This window comes from Urocampus carinirostris, chromosome 2, assembly GCF_059441175.1.
Source record: "Urocampus carinirostris isolate Australia breed hairy pipefish chromosome 2, RoL_Ucar_1.0, whole genome shotgun sequence".
In the NCBI taxonomy this organism is placed as follows: domain Eukaryota; kingdom Metazoa; phylum Chordata; class Actinopteri; order Syngnathiformes; family Syngnathidae; genus Urocampus; species Urocampus carinirostris.
The window spans coordinates 67,920,127-67,944,292 of record NC_142350.1 but is presented as its reverse complement, the minus strand read 5'-3'; the positions used below and the strand labels follow the sequence as shown (position 1 = coordinate 67,944,292).

The 24,166-nt window shown below is 42.8% G+C and overlaps 1 protein-coding gene and 1 pseudogene across 1 annotated transcript in view; one reads left to right on the top strand and one right to left on the bottom strand.

Moving 5' to 3' along the window:
* Nucleotides 1–24,166, top strand: part of LOC148373084 (semaphorin-7A) — a 55,056-nt gene that overhangs the window by 12,234 nt on the left and 18,656 nt on the right. Inside the window, exons 4-10 of the mRNA XM_088327585.1 lie at nucleotides 6,435–6,530; nucleotides 6,606–6,711; nucleotides 16,963–17,070; nucleotides 20,549–20,688; nucleotides 21,139–21,317; nucleotides 21,394–21,502; nucleotides 23,002–23,206. Of these exons, the coding sequence (XP_088183711.1) occupies nucleotides 6,435–6,530; nucleotides 6,606–6,711; nucleotides 16,963–17,070; nucleotides 20,549–20,688; nucleotides 21,139–21,317; nucleotides 21,394–21,502; nucleotides 23,002–23,206 (943 nt within the window). The remainder of the gene's footprint in view (nucleotides 1–6,434; nucleotides 6,531–6,605; nucleotides 6,712–16,962; nucleotides 17,071–20,548; nucleotides 20,689–21,138; nucleotides 21,318–21,393; nucleotides 21,503–23,001; nucleotides 23,207–24,166) is intronic.
* LOC148373085 (U2 spliceosomal RNA) lies at nucleotides 17,663–17,786 on the bottom strand (annotated as a pseudogene).

Here is a 24,166-nt window from a genome sequence, read left to right as displayed (position 1 = left end):
TAGAATTTTTTTCTCTGTGGTATTTTCTGAAGTATTTCTTGAGTTGTATTTTTGTGGTATTTCTGCAGTCAGATTTTTTAGTTTTCCTCTACTTTTATTTTGTAGTATCAGTAGTACTTAGGTTCTGTAATTCTGTTCTCATAATTTTGTAGTATTTTTGCAGTATCACTCTAGTTTTATTTTTATATTTTTTGTAGTATTTCTGCAGTAGTATTTTGGTAGTATGTCCAAAGTAAAATCTTTGTAGAATGGCCGAGCTTTAGTATTATTGTAGTATTACTTGAGTTGTATTTTTGTAGTATTTCTGCAGACAGATATTCTAGTTTTCCTGTACTTTTATTTTGTAGTATTTTTAGAGTAGCTTTTTTGTAGTATCAGTAGTAGTACTGTAGTTCTGTAATTCTGTTCACATAATTTTTTAGAATTGCTATCACTCTAGTTTTATTTTCATATTTTTTGTAGTATTTCTGCAGTATTATTTTTGTAGTATTTCCAAAGTAGAATTTTTGTAGTATAGCTTATCGGTGGTATTTTTTATAGTATTCCTTGAGTTGTATTTTTGTAGTATTTATGCATTCAGATTTTATTGTTTTCCTGTACTTTTATTTTGTAGTATTTTTAGAGAAGTAATTTTGTAGTATCAGTAGTAGTACTGTAGTTCTGTAATTCTGTTCTCATAATTTTGTAGTATTAATGCAGTATCACTGTAGTTTTATATTTATATTATTTGTAGTATTTCTTCAGTAGTATTTTGGTAGTATTTCCATGGTAAAATCTTTGTAAAATGTCCGAGCTTTAGTATTATTGTAGTATTACTTGAGTTGTATTTTTGTAGTATTTCTGCAGTCAGATTTTATAGTTTTCCTGTAGTTTTATTTTGTTGTATTTTTAGAGAAGTAATTTTGTAGTATCAGTAGTAGTACAGTACTGTAGTACTGTGATTCTGTTCTCATGATTTTGTAGTATTGCTGCAGGATCACTCTAGTTGTATTTTTATATTTTTGTAGTATTTCTGCAATAATATTTTGGTAAGTAGAATATTTTGTAGTATTACTTGAGTTGTATTTTTGTGGTATTTTTGTAGTATTTCTGCAGTCAGATTTTATAGTTTTCTTGTACTTTTATTTTGTAGTATTTTAGTGAAATAATTTTGGTACTATCAGCAGTAATACTGTAGTTGTAATTCTGTACTCATAATGTTGTAGTATTGCTACAGTATCGCTCTAGTTTTATTTTTGTATTTTTTTGTAGTATTTCTATAGTAGTATTTTGGTAAGTGTGGCACCAGCTGCGGCTCATTGACAGAATGGCTTTCCGTCTATTTAAGCTCAGTGCTCTCACTCTTCCTTTGTCAGTCCATCAACGAACCTCTGCCCCGCAAGACGTGGGTTTTGACTTGTTTCTGTTTCCTGTTTGTATTTCCTGTCCGGTATTGTTCCCGTTCCTGTTTAATATCGGTTTCCAGTTTTGTTTCCGTCTATTTTTTGTCCTGTTTGTTATTTTCTCCTGTTTTTGTTCCCGTCTACTTTGTCCTGTTTATTTCGATATCCTGTTTCATTATCAATCTTGTCTGTCCCGTCCTGTCCGGTATCGACCCTACTGTCCGATCCGCGGATCTGCTCCTTAACATGCATGACTCCCCATTTCCCGTAAAATAAAAGGCTTGTGTGAGAATGGAATAGAATAGAATATACCTTTATTGTCATTGTTACAAAATGGGTTGGACATATTGTGACAACGAAATTGGAGGTGGCACTCCAGTTTCACATTTTACAGTGAGGATAGAAGAAAACAAAGAAGATAGAGGTTATAATTGACACAATATTTACTCAAGAAAGTGTGGGCATGTAGGTTGTTACATACAGTTTGGGATCGTATTAGTGCATTAGAACGTCATGCGTTTGGGTCCTGATCCTTTCTGTTGCCTGACAGATGGAGAATAATTGATTTGTCATTCCAAATTTGAAAGCGTAGACTAAATTCTTTGTATTCAACCTTTCAATTCCAGCACTTATTGCGATAGAAGTCAGCTCATTCTTCATGTGACCCCGCTCAGAAGCTTCCTGAACTAAAAACCACATAAAGCGTAAAGCTAGCTTCCCGCGATCGTACCGGAGGTGATAATACTCCGCCTTAATGTCTTGATGTGAAAAAGCCTTCGAGTGGAATAAATTCACACTGTCTGCTGCGAGGCAGTGAAAGTGTCAGAGCGGGATTTGTGACTTTGTAATGAGATGAGTCGGTGTCTGAACACAAACTGTGTTTTGCCTTCGTATAAGGTTAAAATGTCTTCCGAAGTACACTGCAGGATTTTATACATTTGACTATAAAGGATTTTATACGATTGAATACAAGTTACATTGATTGAGTTTGGGGGCGGCAGTGGCTCAGGAGGTAGAGCGCTCGTCTTGGGATCAAGAGATCTCAGTTCCAATCCCGGCTCCTCCGTGTTACATGTCCAAGTGTCCTTGGGTAAGACACTGAACCCCTAATACCCCCAATAAGCAGGTTAGCGCCTTACATGGCTGCACGGCCGCTATTGGGAAATGTGGAGCACATTGTAAAGCGCGAAGTTTGAAAAGCGCTATATAAATGCGGATCATTTCATTTCATTTCTTTCTTTCTTTCTTTTTTCTGTCTTTTTGTTTTTCAATTTTCTTATCTCTCTCCCTCTGTGTTTCTCTCTCTTCTCCCCTTTACTCTCTTTCTTTCTTTCTTTCTTTCTTTCTCTCTTTTCTTTTTTTCAATTTGTTTATCTCTCTTCCTCTGTGTTTCTCTCTCTTTCTCTCTTTCTTTCTTTCTCTCTTTTCTTTTTTTCAATTTGTTTATCTCTCTTCCTCTGTGTTTCTCTCTCTTCTCCCCTTTACTCTCTTTCTTTCTTTCTCTCTTTCTTTCTTTTTTTCAATTTGTTTATCTCTCTCCCTCTGTCTTTCTCTCTCTTCTTCCCTTTACTCTCTCTTTCTCACTCTTTCTTTCTTTGCTTTTTTGCTTTTTTTTAAGTGAATTTCCCTGCAGGGATGAATAAAGTATCTATCTATCTATGTATTTTCTTTTTTGGGGGGCAGTGGCTCAGGAGGTAGAGCGCTCGTCTTGGGATCAAGGGATCCCAGTTCGAATCCCGGCTCGTCCGTGTTACATGTGGAAGTGTCCTTGGGTAAGACACTGAACCCCTAATACCCCCAATAAGCAGGTTAGCGCCTTACATGGCTGCACGGGCGCTATTGGGAAATGTGAAGCACATTGTAAAGCGCTTTGGGAGGTCATTGACTTGAAAAGCGCTATAAAAATCATTTCATTTCATTTGAGTTTAATGCAAGATATTCCCTGACTGGGCTTTAATTCAATGACAGTTCACACTGTTCCAAATGCAGAATATTTTGACTATGAAATTTTGATAACAGGGCTCTGACGGAGGACGGCAGGCGTTGTTTTGAGAACAAGGCCCTGGTGATGTAGAAACGCTCAGTGTTGTTTTGAGAAGCCCCACGTTGGGCTTCCTTGGCACGCCCATGGGAGGAGCCGGCACACCATCTTGCGGGGAGACGTGGGCCAAGATAAAAAAGAGCTAAAGGACTTCAGAAGACGGCTTCCCAGGGACTCCAACAACACTAATTCGACTAATTTGGCCATTTTCGATGGAGTACACTTACCGTATTTTCCGCACTATAAGGCGCACTGGGTTATAGGGCGCAACCCCCAAAAATAGTTTTTGGTCCTATATTTTCCATACATAAGGCGCACCGGATTATAAGGCGCTACAATGGGAACGTCGACAAAACAGTCAGATAGTTGAGTCCAACTTCTTAAACCCTTAACATTCCCAAAGCTTGCAAAGAAGCAAATACGTGTCTCAGACACGTGCGGATGCGGCGTCCGTACGATGTCACTCAAATGCATCGTTTCAAATCATTCGGAAGGTTAAAGTCTTGGGATTCAAGAAATGCCAACCATTCCTTAGTTTCTATTTTCTTTTTCACTCGCAACTTTACTGTGCATATGACAATAAACACTTGGAATTGAGTTTAATTTAAAAAAAGACCCATCACATAAACATCGATATCACTCTGAAACAAGATACTGGGAAAATATATAGCCGGAGTAGCTCACCGAAGTCGTTGTGTTCAATAATAATGTGCAACCATAGTCCTCTTATATCCGTGAGTTTAGTAAATCCAGGAGAGTAAAATATTTACAAATACAGTACAGAATAAAAAAATACTGTTTTCTCTATGCCGTCAACCCAACATGCTATTTACATTCCTATTTTTCGGCCAATTGCAGGCTTTGTTTTGCCCCTTTAGCCGATGCAAGCCTGTAAATGATAAAAAGGATCCGCCTCCTTTACCTCCGAATAACTATAGCCAATAGTGATCGATTCAAATGATGATTTACACATTGGTTAGCCAATGAAACGCCGGTATATAAATCCCAGCATACACCGCGGACGACTTCGCCTTTGGGGGAAAATCTAGTCGGCGGCTGCTTGCCTTTGTTGCGACTTAATATTGATCCATATATAAGGCGCACTGTATTATAAGGCGCATGGTCAGCTTTTGGAAAAAAATAAGACTTTTAGGTGCGCCTTATAGTGCGGAAAATACGGTAGTTAAATTGTGGATGAAATTAAATCCGCCCCTGTTTGGAAATGTCGGTTAGGGATTCAGTGTCTTGCCCAAGGACACTTCAACATATAACAATTAGAATGGAGCAGGAACCAGATGCGTAACATTAATCACAAGTTTATTGAGATATAGAGGAAATGATTCATTCGGAAAGAGGGAAATTATAACTTAAGGGGCTGTTGTAAATTCATAATCCCGAAGGATGAGAACCACCAGGAAAAGTATGTGTGTGTCTGTGTGCGGAGTCAAACTTTGGAACAATTTAATACTACAAAAATACTAAATCAAGTTTTCATTCATTCATTCATTCAAAGGCAGCGCCCATGATCTGGTGCGCGCTGGACATGGGAAGCAAGCCGCTCACAGAATCGGAACGTGTTCCGAACGCGGAAGTAGATCTTCCGGAGCGGGAGATCGTAGTGTAGTAGACGGAAAAACAGGTCGTTAGCCGGGATGGGAGATCAGAACGTGGTCAGGGTCAAAAAAATGGGTCGTAGCAGGAGACAAACGTGGAAATCAGGATCGGATGAGTGGAAAACGGGTGACAAAATGGAACTGAAGGGGGTAAAAAATGCTTGCCTTGTGTAAACAGAGGTTCACTGACGGACTGACAACAGGCGAGTGAAAGCACTAATCTTAATGATATTTAACTCATGCCAGCTCAGTTAACTCATTGCTAGCTTAGTTAAGTAGAAAATAGCGAATATAAACCAGTCAATGGCAAATCTAAAATGGGTCATTGATGTCCGTAGACATCTTGACATCTATCTAGAAATCAATATAGACATGTATCTATTTCGATCTAGACGTGTATTTAGACATGTATCTAGACATCTATCTATCTATCTATAGATAGATAAAATGTCTATATCTATCTATAGATGGATAAAATGTCTAAATCCATCCATCTATCTATAGATAGATAAAATGTCTATATCTATCTATCTCTATCTATCTATCTATCTATCTCTATCTGTCTATAGATAAAATGTCTATATCTATCCATCTATCTATCTATAGATAGATAAAATGTCTATATCTATCTATCTATAGATAAAATGTCTATATCTATAGATAGATAGATAAAATGTCTATATCTATCTATCTATAGATAGATAAAATGTCTATATCTATCTATCTATCTATCTATAGATAGATAAAATGTCTACATCTATCTATAGATAGATAAAATGTCTATATCTATCTATCTATAGATAGATAGATAAAATGTCTATATCTATCTATCTATAGATAGATAAAATGTCTATATCTATCTATCTATCTATAGATAGATAAAATGTCTATATCTATCTATCTATCTATAGATAGATAGATAAAATGTCTATATTTATCTATCTATAGATAGATAGATAAAATGTCTATCTATCTATCTATCTATAGATAGATAAAATGTCTATATCTATCTATCTATAGATAGATAGATAAAATGTCTATATCTATCTATCTATAGATAGATAGATAAAATGTCTATATCTATCTATCTATAGATAGATAGATAAAATGTCTATATCTATCTATCTATAGATAGATAGATAAAATGTCTATATCTATCTATAGATAGATAGATAAAATGTCTATATCTATCTATCTATCTATAGATAGATAAAATGTCTATATCTATCTATCTATAGATAGATAGATAAAATGTCTATATCCATCTATCTATCTAGAGATCTATGTAAAGTAGCCCCAGTGTTTTGTCTTTCTTCACTCCATCCATCCTCCGGTAAAGGTCGGGTTCCTCGGCTCATCAGTTCCCAATCTCACTTATCTCCTCGGTTTGCTTCGCAGCTGGAATGCGACAACTTTATCACCGTCATCCAGAAAGTCAACGACACCTTCATCGTGTGTGGGACCAACGCCGGCAGTCCTCGCTGCTGGATGCTGGTAAGCCTCCTAAAAGCCTCACCCAGAACCCAGTCCCGAACACCGTTCCCGACGCCACGCCGTGTTCCCGTCTAGGTGAACGAGACGGTGCTAACCGACGTCCAGGGCGTGGGACAGATCGGGTCCCCGTCCGACATCTCTCCGCAGTATCCTTCGCAGAAGTCCATCAGCTTGTCTTCAGGTAAAAAAACCTTTTCTAGAGTCATTGTCTATGTCACAGGTGTGAAACAGGCGGACCGCGGGCCGGATCAGGGATTGAGACCGGCCCGCGAGGGAACGTTTAGAGAAGCGCAAGAGAAAAACAGGCTGCAGGTTGAAATATGTCCACTTGATGTTGCCAAGCCAGGTGCCTCGAACAAAGACACTGGACTTGTCTTTGTTTCTCTTTCTCTTTTCCTTGCTTTTTTCTCACTCTGTTTCTCTTTCACTTTCTTTTTCTTTCCCTCTCTCTTTCTCTCTCTCTCTCTCTCTCTCTTTTTACCTAATTTTACTCTCTTTTCCTTGTTTCCTTTTCTCTCCTCTCTCTCTCTTTTGCTTTCCCCTTCTATCCTTCTCTCTTTCTAATTCCCTTTGGATTTCTTTCTGTCTCTTTCTTTCCCCCTCTCTCGCTATTTCTCTCTCTCTCTCTCTTTCTCTTTTCCACCCCTTTTCTCCCACTCAGTCTGTCACTTTCACTCTCTGTAGCTCTCTTTTTCTCTTCCTTTGTTGCTCTCTCTCTCTCTCTCTCTCTCTCTCTCTCTCTCTCTCTTCCACCCCTTTTCTCCCACTCTCTGTCTCTGTCTCTTTCACTCTCTGTGTCTTTTAAACTCTTTTGCTCTAACCTTTTTTCTTTTTCTCTCTTTCTCTCTTCTTACCCTTCGCGCTTTCTTTTCTCTTTTTTTCTCCTTCTGTCTTTCTATTTCTCTTTGGATTTCTTTCTTCCTCTCACATTATTTTCCCCCTCTCTCACAACTTTTTACCTCTTTTGTTTCTCTCTCTCTCTCTCTCCTCCACCCCTTTTCTCCCACTCTCTGTCTCTGTCTCTTTCACTCTCTGTGTCTCTCTTTTTCTCTTCCTTTGTTGCTCTTTGTCTCTTTCTCTCTCTTTGTCTTTTTTACCTCTTTTGCTCTCACTTCCTTTTTTTCTTTTCTCTCTTTTCTCTTTATCTCTTCTTACCCTTCGCGCTTTCTTTTCTCTTTTCTCTCCTTCTGTTTTTCTATTTCTCTTTGGATTTCTTTCTTCCTCTCTTTCTTTTCCCCCTCTCTCACGACTTTTTATCTCTTTTGTTTCTCACGCTCTCTCCCTCTCTCTTTTTCTTTCTTTGTCCCTCCCTCTTTCTCTTATTTCTTTATCTCTCTTTTTCTTTCTCTTGAATCTACTAGTCCGGCCCCCGACGGAATGTTTGTTCTATCGTGTGGCCCCCGACTTAAAATGAGTTCGACACCCCTGGTCTATGTATTCTGCACATGCAAACTCATATAAAACATTTATGTTCATCCACCGGGGGGACCCAAGCGCAGTTGGTCCTCATTAACCGAACAAGGTCAATATGTTCTGTTTTGTTCCTCCGGGCGGATCGTTTAACAGACATGACTTTGACAATTTAATGGAACAGGGGTTTGATGATCTTTTTTTAGGTTTGATTGTATTCATCAACATGGAATGGCTTCAGTTGTCCTTGTACGTTTTGTTCAGAAAAGAAAGCCACCAATATTATCCTAAAGGTGAAAACTATTAAGTTTTTATGAGTTTTGATGTGAACAGCAGAGCATGTGTAAGAGTAGGGAGTGAGACAAGTGAGTGGTTCCCTGTGTTGACTGGTGTGTGATGTCACCATGGCTGTTTAATGTGTCCATGGATGGCGTGGTGAGAGGTGAATGTAAGAGTATTTGGCAGAGGTGTAGAGATAATGGATAACAGTAGAACGATGTGGCAGGTAAGTCAGTTGTAGTTTGCAGATGACACAGCGCTTGTGTCTGATTCTGAGGAAACATTGAGAAGGTTGATAACGGAATTGGGAAGAGTATGTGATAGGCGTAAGTTATGTGTGAATGTTGGGACGAGTAAGGTTCACGTGATGGAGTGGGCATGGTGTTAGAAATAAGGTTGCATGGACAGGTGCTGGAAGAAGTTGAAAGCTTTAGATACTTGGGTTGTGATGTGGCTGCAGTTGGTGGAATGGAATGTGAGGAAGCAAGGTTTTGGGTGCTCTGAGAAGAGTGATGAGCAACAAGAGTATGAGTATGGATGTTAAGAGGGGACTGTATGAGAGTGTGATTGTCCCGACTGTGTTGTATGGTGCAGAGACTTGGAGCCTGAACGCTGATTTGAGAAGGAAATAAAATGTTTTTGAGATGAAGTGTTTGAAGAGTATGTTAGGAGTGACAAGATTGGATAGATTGAGAAATGAAATTGTGAGAGACAGAACTGGAGTAGTCGTGGAACTGAGCAAGCGTGTGGATAAGAGAGTACTGGGTTGGTTTGGACACATGGAGAGGATGGATGAGGAGCAAATGTTGAAGTAAAATGGAGGAGACCAAGAGGAAGGTCTCGATTGATGTACTCCATCCATCCATTATCTGCACCGCTTATCCTCAGTAGGGTCGCGGGGTTGCTGGAGCACATCTCAGCTATCTTCGGGCAGTAGGCAGGGGACACCCTGAACTGGTTGCCAGCCAGTCGCAGGGCACACAGGGACAGACAATTCACTCATTCATAGGGACAATTCGGACCGGCCAATGAACCTGACATGCATGTTTTTGGAATGTGGAAGGAAACTGGACTGCCCGTAGGAAACCCACAAAAGCACAGGGAGAACATGCACATTTCAAAGCAGACCTTATTGCTTCGAAATATAGAAACAAGATACAAAGAGATCTCGGCGGGAGAGTCCAAAACGGAGTTCTCATTCGTCTAGGAGACAATCAGCTTTTTTATACCCTTTTGTAGCAGACATTAGTTCGTCCCCTCGCATGTAAACGTTATGTGATTGGGTCTACCATTTGTTCTGGTTCTGACAAAGACTGAAACATAGGAACACTTAGAAAAGAGAATGAGAAACAAACACGGCAACGATTCGGTGCTCGCTGGACGTGGGAAGGAGGCTGCTCATGGGATCGGAGCGTGTCCGGAATGCGGAAGTGGATCTTTTGGAGAGGGAGATCTTAGTGTGGTCAAACGGGGTCAAAAAACGGTTCGTTAGCCAGGGCAGGAGATCAGAACGTGGTCGGGGTTTATCTCAAAATGCAGGCTACCAGGAATTGACAATGTCTTTCCCCAGAATGTTTTCGTCCTATTTCGATTCTCCAAAGTTACACAATTTCCAAGAAATTCGTTTGGGTCGGCCTGACATATCCAAATCCCTGACTTGACCGCTTGTTCCACGCCAAGCAGAATGCTATTACTTGGCAAGTATTTAAACATTTAAACCCGGGAAAAACAAGCCTGGAATTTCCTGGAAGCTCCGACTCCATTAAACCACAACACAAACTCCACACAGGAGGTTCGATCTCATGACCTCAGAACTGTGCCGCATACGGGCTAACCACTGTCCCAACGTGCTGCCCTTAAACAGAACTCATCTGGGTTTTTCTTATTTTTCAAAATATGACAGTTTTTGTTGTGTTTTCTGGGAGGGAGGGGTATCAAACCCGAATGTATTAGGTTGTCATACACCAGGGGGCACCAACCTTTTTAAAACTTCATTTGGTTCCTTATTAGTGCTTGTCATGGTTTGGGACCTGCAGTCCCTCTTTTCCCCAAAAGATGGCAGATTACCAGGTTTACTATGTTTGCTTTTTTCTGTAGCTCAATTTATCTGATCTGAAATCATACAATTCCTCATTCTCTTTTCTAAGTGTTCCTATGTTTCAGTCTTTGTCAGAACCAGAACAAATGGTAGACCCAATCGCATAACGTTTACTCGCAAGTTTATTGAGATAGAGAGGAAAAACACACGCCAGCGATTCAGTGCTCGCTGGACAAGGGCAGCAAGCTGCTCACGGGATCGGAGCGTGTCCGGAATGCAGAAGTGCGTCTTCTGGAGAGGGAGATCTTAGTGTGGTCAAACAGGAAAAAAGAGGGTTGTTAGCCGGGACGGGAGATCAGAACTTAGTCGGGGTCAAAAAAACGGTTTATTAGCCGGGACGGGAGACCAGAACGTGCTCGGGGTCAAAAAACAGGTTGTAGTCAGAGACAAACGGGGAAATCAGGAACAGATGAGTGGGAACTTTCACCAATTTTTAGACATTGTGAACAAGTTGTAAATGTTTGACTTCTCTTTCCAGAAGTCAATCACTGCTATTGTACACTTGTGTGTGATAATCTCACGGGAAATGGATCCACAGTTCCACCGCGCACGTTTATTTTCGGCTCTGATTTGAACACACACCTGTCAAGACTAGAACAGAAGTAGGACCCAGATGCGTAACGTTACTCACAAGTTTATTGAAATACAGAAGAAGGACAGCACCAGCGATCCAGTGCTTGCTGGACGCTGGAAGCAAGCCGCCCACGGGATCGGAGCGTGTTCCGATTGTGGAAGTGGATCTTCTGGAGCGGGGCATCGTAGAGTGGTTGGATGGAAAAAACAGGTCGTAGCAGGGATGGGAGATCAGAACGTGGTCGGCGTCAAAAAACGGGTCGTCGCAGGAGACAAACAAGGAAATCAGGAACAGACGGGTGGGAACGGGTGAAAAAACGGGACCGACGGGAGTCAAAATGCTTGCCTTGTGAAAACAGAGGTTCACTGATGGACTGACAAAGGGCAAGTGAAAGCACTGAGCTTCAATAGGACGGGGAACCAATCAGGTAACCAGCAGCCGCTGGTGCCAAACAAACGGGAACAGGTGAAAGTAATCAGTCATCATGACATTTGCAAACCAATGAAGAAAGTAATCCAGTCAGTTGGCAAACATATTGCAAAAAAATGTACACATTTAATAAACATTTACTACAAAATTATTATCAAATTGAGTGCTCCAAAACAGGGACCTAATATTTCATTCCATCCTCAATTTGATAAGAAAAAAAAACTGAAAATCTACAAACATTTTACAGAAAATATGACTAGAGTAATACTACAAAATGTCAGGACAAGAACGGAAACAGGACCCAATTGCATTACGTTTCTCACAAGTTTTATTGGAGGAAAGAGAAAGGGCTGCGCCCACGATCCAGTGTTCGCTGGACACAGGAAGCAAGTCACTCTCGTACTCTGATTGTAATCTGAATACAGAAGTGGATCTTTCGTAGCGAGCAATGGCGGTGTCAGGGACGGAAAAAAACGGGTCAGTAGCCGGGACTGGGAAAACAAAGTGTGGTCGGGGTCGGAAACGAGTCGTAAGCCAGAACAGGAGAGTAGACGTAGTCGGGGGACAGAAAGCCATTGTAAGCTGGGACGGGAGAACAAACATGGTCAGGAGCAAAACAGACCATAGCCTGAGACAGACGGGAGCAAAAACAGGACAGGTGGGAATTCAAAGTCGAAAAAGGCTTGCCTAGTATCCACTGAGGTTCCCAGACAGACCGACAACAGGGGACAGACAGGACTGGGTTCAAATAGTGACAGGGAGCCAATCAGAACTCGCGGTGGTTAGCGCCAAATGAGCGGGCACAGGTGAATCTCATCGGTAATCATGACACAAAAGTAGGGGCCGGTTAGGCCCCCACCAAACATTGTTTTCTTCACATTAGCATGACAGAGAGTCATTACTGAATTGTTTCCACTAGTTTTTCTCTTGCACAGCTCAACTGATCCAGTCAATTGGCTATCCTATGCTCATTCTGTGTAGTCAAGCCAAATGTGGTACTTCTAGTGTACTTCAATTTGAGGATACAATAGATTAAAACTACATTTGGGTCATGACAGATATCTCTGATCTTCTTTCAAGAGTAATTGTGTCGTTTCCTTTATATAAAGGCTCTATTGACTCACTCATGTTTGAGTTTAATGCTACCCTGGCTGGTGTCCTGGATTCCGTAGCGCCCCTACGGCTTAAGTCACGACCAAACCAGACTTCAATCTTGACCCAAATTGGCTTCTTCCGTCCCCCACTGTGATTAGAGTGCACTCTATTGACAGATTGTGTTTTTCTTGCATAAATTATCACAATGTGAGTCATTGGCAACATATCCAGGACAAACTGGGGCTGTTCATCCGAATTCAGCTGGACCAGCTAGACTAGATATCGGTATTATACATAGATTGGCTAAGAGTGCCTCATAATCCCAAATTGTCATATACAAAGTACTTTTTTATTGTTCTCAGTGTCTTAAAACCAAAAAGTCAGCGTCAGTTTCTGTATTTGGAGACCTACTTTAACATTTGGTAGACTAATAGAGTCTATGTCTATGCTGCTGCCCTCATTCCCTGCAGAAAGTCCCAGGGTCCCAGGACTGGAATGAATATTTTAAGAAGAGACAGAAGCTAGTAAGGTTAATCACTCATTCTCATTCATCACTTGCTTATATTTGTATTGTGTCACATGACCACTCGGGTTATGTTCTTGCAGCTCTATGGACCTATGTCTATGTCTTCTAAATAGTGTTCTAGTTTTGTAAATGTACTAAAAGTGCTGAGCGTTGTTTAGGGTGTCCGAAAAAAAGTGACATATTTTCTGTATAAAATATGTGTTGACAACGCCCAGGTGAGTTCAAAGAGCCCTTGTGCTTTATTTTCCATTGTTTTTGTCTTACGTTTATCACAGCTGTTCGGGGCAGAACACCAGTCGGTGTAATGAATATGCATTACAAGTAGTGCAAGATCTCCTGATTGTTGTCAAAGAATTGTTTGAAAGAAGAACATGCAGAAATAAAAAAATGAGAGCGCTACATAAACCAGAAAACAAAAGTATGTCAAGACCAGAACGGAAACAGGACCCACTCGCGTTACGTTTCTCAAAAGTTGTATTAGAAGAAAGGGAAAGGACACGCCCACGATCCAGGGATTGCTGGACGCGGGAAGCAGGTCGCTCTGATACTCGGAAGTGGGACTTCCGTGGCGAGCGATGGCGGTGTCGGGAACGGAAAAAAACGGGTCTGTATCCGGGATAGAAGAGCAAAAACGTGGTCGGGATAGGAAACAAGTCAAAAGCCAGGAGAGGAGAGTAGACGGGGTCGAGATCAACACAGGTCGTAATTCGGGACGGGAGAGAAGACGTGGTCGAGATCAAAACAGATGGTAGCGGGAGACAAACGGGAGCAAAAAAAATAGGATAGGCGTAAAAGGGCTTGCCGTGTAAAAACAGAGATTCGCAGACGGAACGACAAAAGGGCACTGACAGGACAGAGTCCAAATACTGACAGGGAGCCAATCTGTCAACATGCTGCAGTTGGCGCCATACAGGCGGGGCCACTTGGGCGCCATGGCAACTGTGACATGAGGGCAGGGCCAATTGGGCGCCATGGCAACCCTGACAAAGTAGAGACAACAAAATACTTATTCAGAAATGACTGAGCCGGAGCATAACTTATTAGTTCTCAAACTTTTGAAAAGTTCTCCTTTGTACCCACCAAGCATTCTTTTTCTTGAACTCATGGGATTGTTCCATAGCTTTATACCGGTTAGAGAAATACAGAAACTTTTCAATGCTGTTCTTACATTTTAGATGATTAAATTACGTTTCCCCCTGAGCTGAGAATCGGGTAATTGAGGGGCTGGGGGGAGTGCTGGACAGTGACATTATGAAAATGGTGAAAGTAAGAAAGTTCCAAAAACAAAAATGATGAAAAAAATAAGAGTTTATCCAAGAAATGCACATATTTGCACAGTCACCATGAAAGAGCTGCAATTATAACTTCAAGCCAGGAGATGGCGGCAGAAAGTAAAGTTCCAAATTCCGTACAGCTCCTATAAGTATTTGCCAGAAAGTTAAAAATTGGACATAACAGGTACCTTGTCCTCGCGTGTTCCCCTATTTACAAAATGTGTGCTACGAGGTGTCGGACGGACCCAAACGCAGGACACAACGGATGTGGTCAAACCCCACTAGAGGGCGTTTATTTAAACAGAAACAACAAAAGACCGTACCGGTGGGAAGGGCGTTTAGGACCGGGATTGTAGAGGAAGAGATTTTGAGAGGGAAGCTTGCAAGGGAAACTGCAAAAACTGGAACATGGAAGGAATTAACGAAGGAGGTCGTGGGAGGCGAAGCTTGACGTTTTGGTGAGTGTAAGTCTCGAGAAATTAAAACGATTATGCAAAGTGAGGTGGGAGCCTGGGGTACATTGGTACCTCTGCCTACGTATGTAATTCGTTCTGGGGTTAGCTTCGTAACCTGAAAACTTCTTAAGTAGAGACGCATTTCGAATGTTAATGCGCTAATCTGCTCCAAGCCCCACAAAAGTACATTACAATTTTTTTTTTTTAAATGCGTCAGAACATGAAACAAATACATGTTAATATTAGATTACCGCACAATAAACATAAAACATGAGACCCATACAGTAATAAAAACTAAGAATAAAGGAACTAACAAAAATGTTCAATAACCTTTATGGCTGGCGTTTCTTGAAAAACTGATCCAATGACATCTGCTTCTGCTGGGTTTTGATGATCCATGGGAAATGTTCGACTTGTCAACACTTTTTGTGGGTGATTGCTTTCCACAAATTCCACGATTTTACAAAATGGGCTGATTGATTGATTGCTCCGTCCTCCTCCTCGCTACCTTCATGGAACCCCTCAGGTTGTTTTTGCTTCTTTAATCCCTACACGACCAAATATTATGTAAAATTATGCATAAAATGACTTAAAGGAAGGGGGGGGCAGCACGGTGGCGCAGTGGTTAGCGCGTGTGCGGCACAGTTCTGAGGTTGTGGGAACCTCCTGCGTGGGTTCAAATCCAGCCACCGGCCTTACTGTGCGGAGTTTGTATGTTCTCCCCGTGCTTGCGTGGGTTTCCTCCGGGCACTCCGGTTTCCTCCCACATTCCAAAAACATGCATTTCAGGTTAATTGTCCGGTCCAAATTGTCCCTAAGTGTGAATGAGCGAGTGAGTTGTCTGTCCCCGTGTGCCCTGCGATTGGCTGGCAACCAGTTCAGGGTGTCCCCTGCCCACTGCCCGGAGATGGCTGGGATTCGCTCCAGCCCCCCCGTAACCCTAATAAGGATAAGCGGTACAGCCAATGAGATGAAATGACCCTTAAAGGAAGTGGGAATACAAAAAAAAATATACCAAAATGAAAAAGTAGTGAAAAGAAGAGAAAAAAACGAAACAAAAGGAGAGGAGAAAAAAAAGAGCAGGGAAAAGCCAGAAAAAAAGAAAGGAAAGAAACAACAAAGGAAAAAAAGTAAATAGAGAACAAAAAGAAAAAAGTAACAGCTAGGAAAAATAAACACAATAAGATTTTTTTAGAACGAAATTGAGTAAAGTTAGTAGAGTTTGTCGCGAACCGGCTCCTTCGGCTCGGCTCACCAAAAGGAACCGGCTCTTTCGGGTCCTAAGCGGCTCTTCAGGTTGTTTTTGCTTCTTTAATCCCAAGATGAGTAAATACGATGTAAAATAATGCACAAAATGACTTAAAAGGAGGGCGGAATAGAACAAAAAAGAAAAAAATACCAAAATGAAAAAGTAGTGAAAAGCTGAGAAAAAAGGAAACAAAAGGAAAAGAAAAAAAGAAGGAAAAATTTAGAAAAAAAAAAGAGAAAAAAAGAAAAGAAAGAAACATAGGAAAAAAGTAAACAGAGAACAAAAAGAAAAAGGTAACAGCTCGGAAAAAATAAACACAATGATTTTTTTAAAAGGAATTTAAAAAAAAAAGAAAAAAACAGGGAAAAAGAAGAAAAAGTTTGTGTTGCATTCAAATCATTTCCAATGATACCAAGTCAATCTTGTTGCCAACATTGTACTTCCACTCAAAAATGTGATTAAATACAGTTGTGTATGGTGCAACCGACTAAAAGCCCCCCAAAATGTCAGTAATATGCGACAAAAGATACCAGGGGAAAAAAATGGAAATCTTGTGAAATAATTGTAAAAACAAATGACGTTTGTCGGCCATCGTACATGAGTCAATTCATTCAAAAGAGAAAAATAATTTTGCATTGCCGGAAACTCAGCAAAATGTAACTTGATGTCCAGTTTCAGACACGTTGGATAATGACTTAGTTGCCACACTTGGGATTGCGGTCGCTCACTGTTGTTTCAAGCGTTGCTCACCGACATTGTGTGAACGCTCAGACCTGTAAGGAAAATGACAGGGAACATTGCCACGAAGCAATGTCTGAGTTAATGGGGTCTTAATTATTCCATCCTTATCAGCAATCGCTATGGAAACAAGGCTTAAGAGGAGGCTACTGTGTTCCTCGGTTCTCAATTATCTCCATTGTGTTTGGACCTCGGGGGGTTTCTGCCTCGCTCGTGTTTAATGTTCTCTCCCCGTCCCCTCGTCTTCTCTCAAATCATCGACCAGGCTCCATTTTCTCATCCCTTCCCGTTTGTTCTCCTTTCAGACGGGAGTCTGTATTCCGCCATGTCAGCGGTGAGCGGCCATGTGGGCTCCATCCGACGCACCTTCGGACCCCAGAAGCTCCTGAAGACGGAGAACGTCTGGCTACTGAGTAAGGGGTTTCAAAGGATGGTTTCATAGCTTGGGTTTCAGACCAAAGACCTTCAAAACATGAGGAGGAAATCAGGGTCATTTTAGGGTTTCAAGCCCTCATAGCTGCTCATTGTGCCTACCTTCAAATACCGTAAATTTCGGACTATAGAGCGCACCTGACTATAAGCCGCACCCACAAATTTTTGAGTAGTTTTGCACTTTTATTCTTATACAAGCCGCACCCACGTATAAGCCGCAGTAAGTCCTACGACATTGTAAGAGTTATTGTTCTATATTCGTTATCGATTATCCATTAACCATTATGGGTCAATTCATAATTCACTATAAAGACACGGGCCGAGACAATGGTTCTCAGCCAAGAGGCTGAGTCAAGGTCCTAGCCACAGAGCCATGCAGCGACCAGTGCCAAAATCCGGGCCACACTGTGGGGGGGGGATTTTTTAAGGGTTATTTTTCTATCTTCTTTATTCATTATTCGTTATCCGTTGTTGGTCAGTTCATAATACGCTACAAAGCCTAGGAGCCGGGACTCTTACACTCAGCCTAAAGGCCAAGCTAAGGTCCTAGCCTTAAAGCCTTGCTGCGATCATTGCGGATGCACCGTTCCCGGAGGTACTGCAATACCGGGTCGATGCGTGGAGTGGACAGAGCAAGCTCTTATTCCCTCTCCAACAGATACTACACTTGATCTTAGCCAAAAGGCCGGGGATCAAACACAGCAGACACTGTCCACAAGGGCAAAAAGGATGCCTCACAAGTCAAAAACTATAGAAATGATCCCTAAGAGTATAGTCTTCACGCTGTAAATTCCTCAAATAATTCTGAACCACAGCTGTCATCACAATTGGCAAAAGATACCCGTAATGAATGTATGATGCAGACTTCTAAAGTCAGGGTCCCGTTGAAAGTCATCCAAGGGAACAAAATGTATATTTCCAAAGTTAAGGGTGGGAAAAATATATACCCACTATTGTTCGCTGCGACAACAGACAGATCTACCGGTAACTCAGCTTTACCACATTTCCCATCAGCCCGCGTTTTCTCCGCCCCTTATTTTTGATTCGTCCGTAGAACACATAACAGAATAAATCTGGGGAAAAAAGTAGCGGCTTATAGTCCGGAATTTACGGTACCTGGTGAGCGTAATGTCTGACACCTGCTCATTGGATGAAGAGATCGAGAACCACCACAAGCAAGCATCAGTCCTTTGGTCGGTTAAGGAAAAGGGTTTTCCAGAACAGCAACACCCTTAATCACAAGAAGTCTCAAAGGGTTGTACGGACTACAGACTATTATGACACCATCACCTGATCCATACCCTACATGAGGGCAAAGAGAAACTTCATCTTGAGGAAATTAAGGAACCTTGAGAAGGGGCCGCACATACGTCATTCATAAGCTATAGATTGTAAGAGTGTTTTAAGCCTAGATTTAAACATTTCCACTGAGGTTGCAGATCGTATCTCAGCAGAGCATTCCAGGGCACCAGGGCCTGAATGGAGAAAGCTCTTGAACCTGTGGATTTCTTCTTGGCTCTTGGGATTATTTTTAGACCAGCATTTTCCAAGCGAAGACTCCAAGCAGGAACATAAGGGGAAATTACATTTGAAAGATATGAGAGGGCAAGTCCATGCCTGATTTTGTATCATACCAACAGAACCTTAAAATCACATCTTAAGCTAACAGGGAGCCAATGCAAATTAGCTAAAATCTGGGTCATGTGATCAAACCTTCTTGTCTGCATTACAACCTTACTGTATGGATTTGGGGAATGGACTAACTACTGTCACAAGCCAGAGACGGGGACAAGACCCAATAGCGTTCGTTAAACTCAGTTTTATTGAAATAGAGAGCAGTGCTTGCTTCCACGATCCGATGATCGTCGGACACGGGTAGCTGATTCTGCGTCGAGTCGTGGGTGGCAGGAAAGCTGGTCGGTAGCCGGGACAGGGTAGCAAGGGCGGTAATCAAGTCCAGAAAAAAGGTCTGAATCAAGAGTCAGTCAGGACACAGGGTAAAACAGGTCGATGGCCGGGACGGAAGAGCAGGGCAGAAACGGGTCCAGAAACAGGTCGGCAACGGGTAACAGGCAGGAGAAAACAGAGCAGGAGATTGTCGGAAGGTACGGAGCTTGCCTAGCTGAAAGCGTAGGCTCACAGGACAGTCTGACAGCTTCCTCTTGGAAGCCATGGTTTAAAAAAAGGTAACCAATCAGCAACCAGGGTTGTTGGCGCCAACGGGGCATTCGCAGGTGCCCCGAATCAGCAATCATGACAACTACTGGCGCCACTTCAGAAGCCTGGAGACCTTGCATGCAAGATGTCTCCAGAAGATCTTCGACAGCACATGGAGAGTCTGAGTGTCACACACGGAGGTGCTGGAGAGAGCCAGCAGCAGCATCATGGAGTCCATCCTGACACAACACCAATTATGGCGTCTCGGCTCCTCCCATGGGCGTGCCAAGGAAGTGATTGCGCCCATCGTTCTCACAACACAGCGCCTTGATGTCTGGCTTCTCAAAACAACGCCTGCCGTCCTCCGTCAGAGTCCTGTTGTCAAAATTCTCTAGACAAAATATTATGCATTTCGAACAGCCTGCTCTGACCTTGTACATTGAACTAAAGCCCAGTCAATCATATGAAATCCTTTATAGTCAAAATGTATAAAATCTTTTACGTTGCAGCAAATTGGGCAAAAAGGCATGGTCTTCAGAACCCCCTTGTTCCCCCCAGTATCTCCTTCACATACCCCGTCTGTAACCCCACCAGTGGATCCAGGATTGGACTCTACAAACACCAACAGAATCATAAATAAAATAAAATGCACAACCAAGAGATGTTTCAAGCAAAGTTTCAGAGCAGGACGTCTATCGGCCCTGCTCCAAAACATACACAAGAGAGCAGAGAGAGAGAGAAATGAGAGGGGACACGTTGTCTATTTTATCCAAAACATTCAGTCGTGTTCCAAAGTTGTCCGGGCGACAGTGGCATTTATACTGTGTTCGGTCAGCGATGACGTGTTGTTTTTCTCTAGCCGGGCGCTCGATTTGAGTTGCCCTGACCCAGCCAAATTCATATCAGTTCAGCAAATAGTTGGAGTCCAAATTCTCATCAGTTAAGCAAATAGTTGGAGACGCCCTGACCCGGCCAAAGTCCTGTCAGTCACGCACCTTCCAAATATTTCTACTTTTATCCCACAATATAACCTCCCCTTGGGAGTTTATCTCCCACACGTCCAATCTGGTAAACAAAAACAACCGGAACAATAAAATCTAAGAAAAATACAGAGTAAAGGTAAAGTATACTAAATCATAGATGTACTTTTAAAACACGGACATAATGACCCGAATTGTAAAGTTTTCCTTAAAAATCTCCGACACTTCATGCACTAGACCTAAAACACAAAAACAAGTTTTTAAACCAAATCTCAAAGTCAACCTGTTTTCCAGTATCTCAAATTTGTATTTCACCCCTCAGACCCCCAGTTTGCTGGAGCCGCTGTTATCCCCTCTACCCTCAAGTACAAGGAAGAGATCTATTTCTTCTTCAGTGAAATCAACAAGACCGCCCGAGTGGACGAGGAACCGTACCGGGCACGCATCGGCCGTATATGCACGGTAACTATATACAGATCTCAGAACTTCTTTCACATGATAAATACTGTTGACCCTCGGGATAGGAAACTCATTTGGTCTGAGGTGAGTATCACAAAATGAGGCCTGTGAGGCCTCTCTGCAAGTCTTCTGGCTTTCTCCTCTCGGCTCCTCCCATGGGCATGCCAAAGAAGCCCCCCGTAGGCGTCGCGATGTCTGGAAAACTCAAAACAACAGAGCGTTTCTCAAAACATTCCCTTCGTCAGAGTCCTGTTATCAAAATTCCCTAGTCAAAATATTCTGCATTTGGAACGGCGTGACCCGTCATTGAACTATAGCCCACTCGGTGAAAATCTTCATTGCACTCAATAAACGTAACTTGTGTTCAATTGTATAAAATCCTTTGTAGTTAAAATCCTTCAGTCCCTTCTGCAACGTTCTGTTCGTCCCATGTCAATCTCTTTTGTCCCACAGGTGGACGAAGGCGGGATCAAGAACCTGCTGGCCGACTCCTGGACCACCTTCATGAAGGCGAGGGTCATGTGCGGCGCCGGAAACACTCAGCAGCAGTACAACAACATGAAGCAAGCTGTGGTTCTGACCGCCCAGGACAAGCGGGCGGGCGTCCTGTACGGTCTCTTTTCCAATGCCTGGTGAGCCAGAATGCAGACGTGGATCCGTGCCAATACGTCAGGAACGGAATCCGTACCGACAGTTCTTCTTTCTCAGGGGAAGAACCGTGATCTGCGCTTACTCCATTGAAGACATCGACCAGGCTTTCTCTACGTCCAAACTGAAGGGCTACAGCAACGCCTTCCTGGGAAATCGGCCAGGAATGGTAAGTGTATATAGTCGTCAGGGATTGAAGGTTTCATCCATCCATTATCTGGAGCGCTTATCCTCAGTCGGGTCTTGGGGGCGCTGGAGCACCATCCCAGCTATCTTCGGGCAGTGGGCAGGGGACACCCTGCACAGAGACAGACAACTAAATCGCCCATTCACACCTAGGGCCAATTTGGACGGGCCAATTCACCTGACATGCATGTTTTTGGAATGTGGGAGGAAACCAGAGTGCCCGGAGGAAACCCATGCAAGCACGGGGAGAACATGCAAACTCCACACAGGAGGTTCGATCTCATGACCTCAGAACTGTACTGCGACCAATTTACCTGACATGCATGTTTTTGGAATGTGGGAGGAAACCGGAGTGCCCGGAGGAAACCCACGCTAGCACGAGGAGAACATGCAAACTCCACACAGGAGGTTCGATCTCATGACCTCAGAACTGTACTGCGACCAATTTACCTGACATGCATGTTTTTGGAATGTGGGAGGAAACCAGAGTGCCCGGAGGAAACCCATGCAAGCACGGGGAGAACATGCAAACTCCACACAGGAGGTTCGATCTCATGACCTCAGAACTGTACTGCGACCAATTTACCTGACATGCATGTTTTTGGAATGTGGGAGGAAACCGGAGTGCCCGGAGGAAACCCACGCTAGCACGAGGAGAACATGCAAACTCCACACAGGAGGTTCGATCTCATGACCTCAGAACTGTACTGCGACCAATTTACCTGACATGCATGTTTTTGGAATGTGGGAGGAAACCGGAGTGCCCGGAGGAAACCCACGCAAGCACGGGGAGAACATGCAAACTCCACATAGGAGGTTCGATCTCATGACCTCAGAACTGCACTGCGGCCAATTAACCTGTCATGCATGTTTTTGGAATATGGGAGGAAACCGGAGTGCCTGAAGGAAACTCACGCAAGCACGGGGAGAACATGCAAACTCCACATAGGAGGTTCGATCTCATGACCTTAGAACTGTGTCATATATGTATATATATATATATATATATATATATATATATATATATATATGGGCAGCACGGCGGCGCGGTGGTTAGCGCGTGTGCGGCACAGTTCTGAGGTCATGGGTTCAAATCCAATTACCAACCTTCCTGTGCGGAGTTTGCATGTTCTTTCCGTGCTTGCGTGGGTTTCCTCCGGTTACTCCGGTTTCCTCCCACATTCCAAAAACATGCATGTCAGGTGAATTTGCCGGTCCAAATTGTCCCTAGGTGTGAATGAGCGAGCGGAGTTGTCTGTTCCTGTGTGCCTTGGCCACCAGCTCAAGGTGTCCCCTGCCCACTGCCCCAATATAGCTGGGATGGGCTCCGGCGTCCCCGCGACCCTACTGAGGATAAGCTGTAGAGATAATGGATGGATGGATGGATATATCATATCAGTCTCACCCCCGGCCAAAGTATGAGACTCACTGCGACTTATAGTCGGGAAAATACGGTCCTGATTCCGTGGGTTTCATCGACAGTGCGGTCGGAAGAATTCCTCGGCCGGGGGAAACGACCTGAAAAACCTGGGCGTGATCCGTTATCACCCGGAGATCGAGGACGTGATCCGGCCGGTGGGCGTGGCCCCGCTGGACCTGCCCACCGACGACCAAATAACTCACGCCGTCGCCGACATCGTCCTGGCCGTCAACGACGAACACTACAGCGTCCTCTACCTCGGAACAGGTAACTTGGCTCTCCTTGCATTACTACGAGGGTGGTAAAGTTATTTTAGCTCAGTGCTAGATGTCTAAAGGAATGAAAAGTGTGCCTCAGCTGTAGGGCTGGGGATCTTTTGGAGGCTCAATACTGTTGTAATGAAATATCAAAATGTGTCCTTTACCAAATTGTTCGAACGGGTTATGAACACATGAACAGGAAGCCGACATTTCCACACGGGGGCGGATTTAATTTCATTAACGATTTAACTCCATCGAAAATGGCCGAATTAGTCAAATTAGTATCGTCAGAGTCTCTGGGATGCCTTTTTCTCAAGTCCTTTAGCTTTCTCCTATTGGACATCTTCTCCCCGCATAATGGCGTGCCGGCTCCTCCCATGGGCGTGCCAAGGAAGCCCCCCCTGGGCTTCACCATTTCGTAGAGGAAATGTCTGGGGTACTCACCGAACGTTTCTGCGTCATCAGGGCCTTTCTGCGTCCGGATGCGCTGATTATCTTATCATCCTTACGTCCTGTTCCTGCCGTTCCTGTAAACAACATTTTCCACTAGGGTGCCCTGACCTCGCACCACAGCTCAGTTTTTTTGCATTAAATATAATTTGTATTCAATTGTATAAAATCCTTTACAGTCCAATGTATAAAATCCTTCAAGACATAATTATGATAATGATTCAGGGAGTACGATGACATCATAAAACGGTTTGCGGGGGTTTGTTTTTTGCCCTCATTTTTTTTTCTTTACTTACATTTAATCCAACTGAGCATTTGTAAAAAAAAACAGATAATCAAATTCTCCAAATATCTCCTATAATCAATGGAACTAATTTCCACCACAGTGTCACGAGGTGTCAGACAGACCCAAATGCAGAACAAGGAGACGGAATACGAGGGGGTATTTATTTGACGACAAAAATACTTTACCACTGTTGGGAATGAAATGTGCCGGCTCCTCCCATGGGCGTGCCAA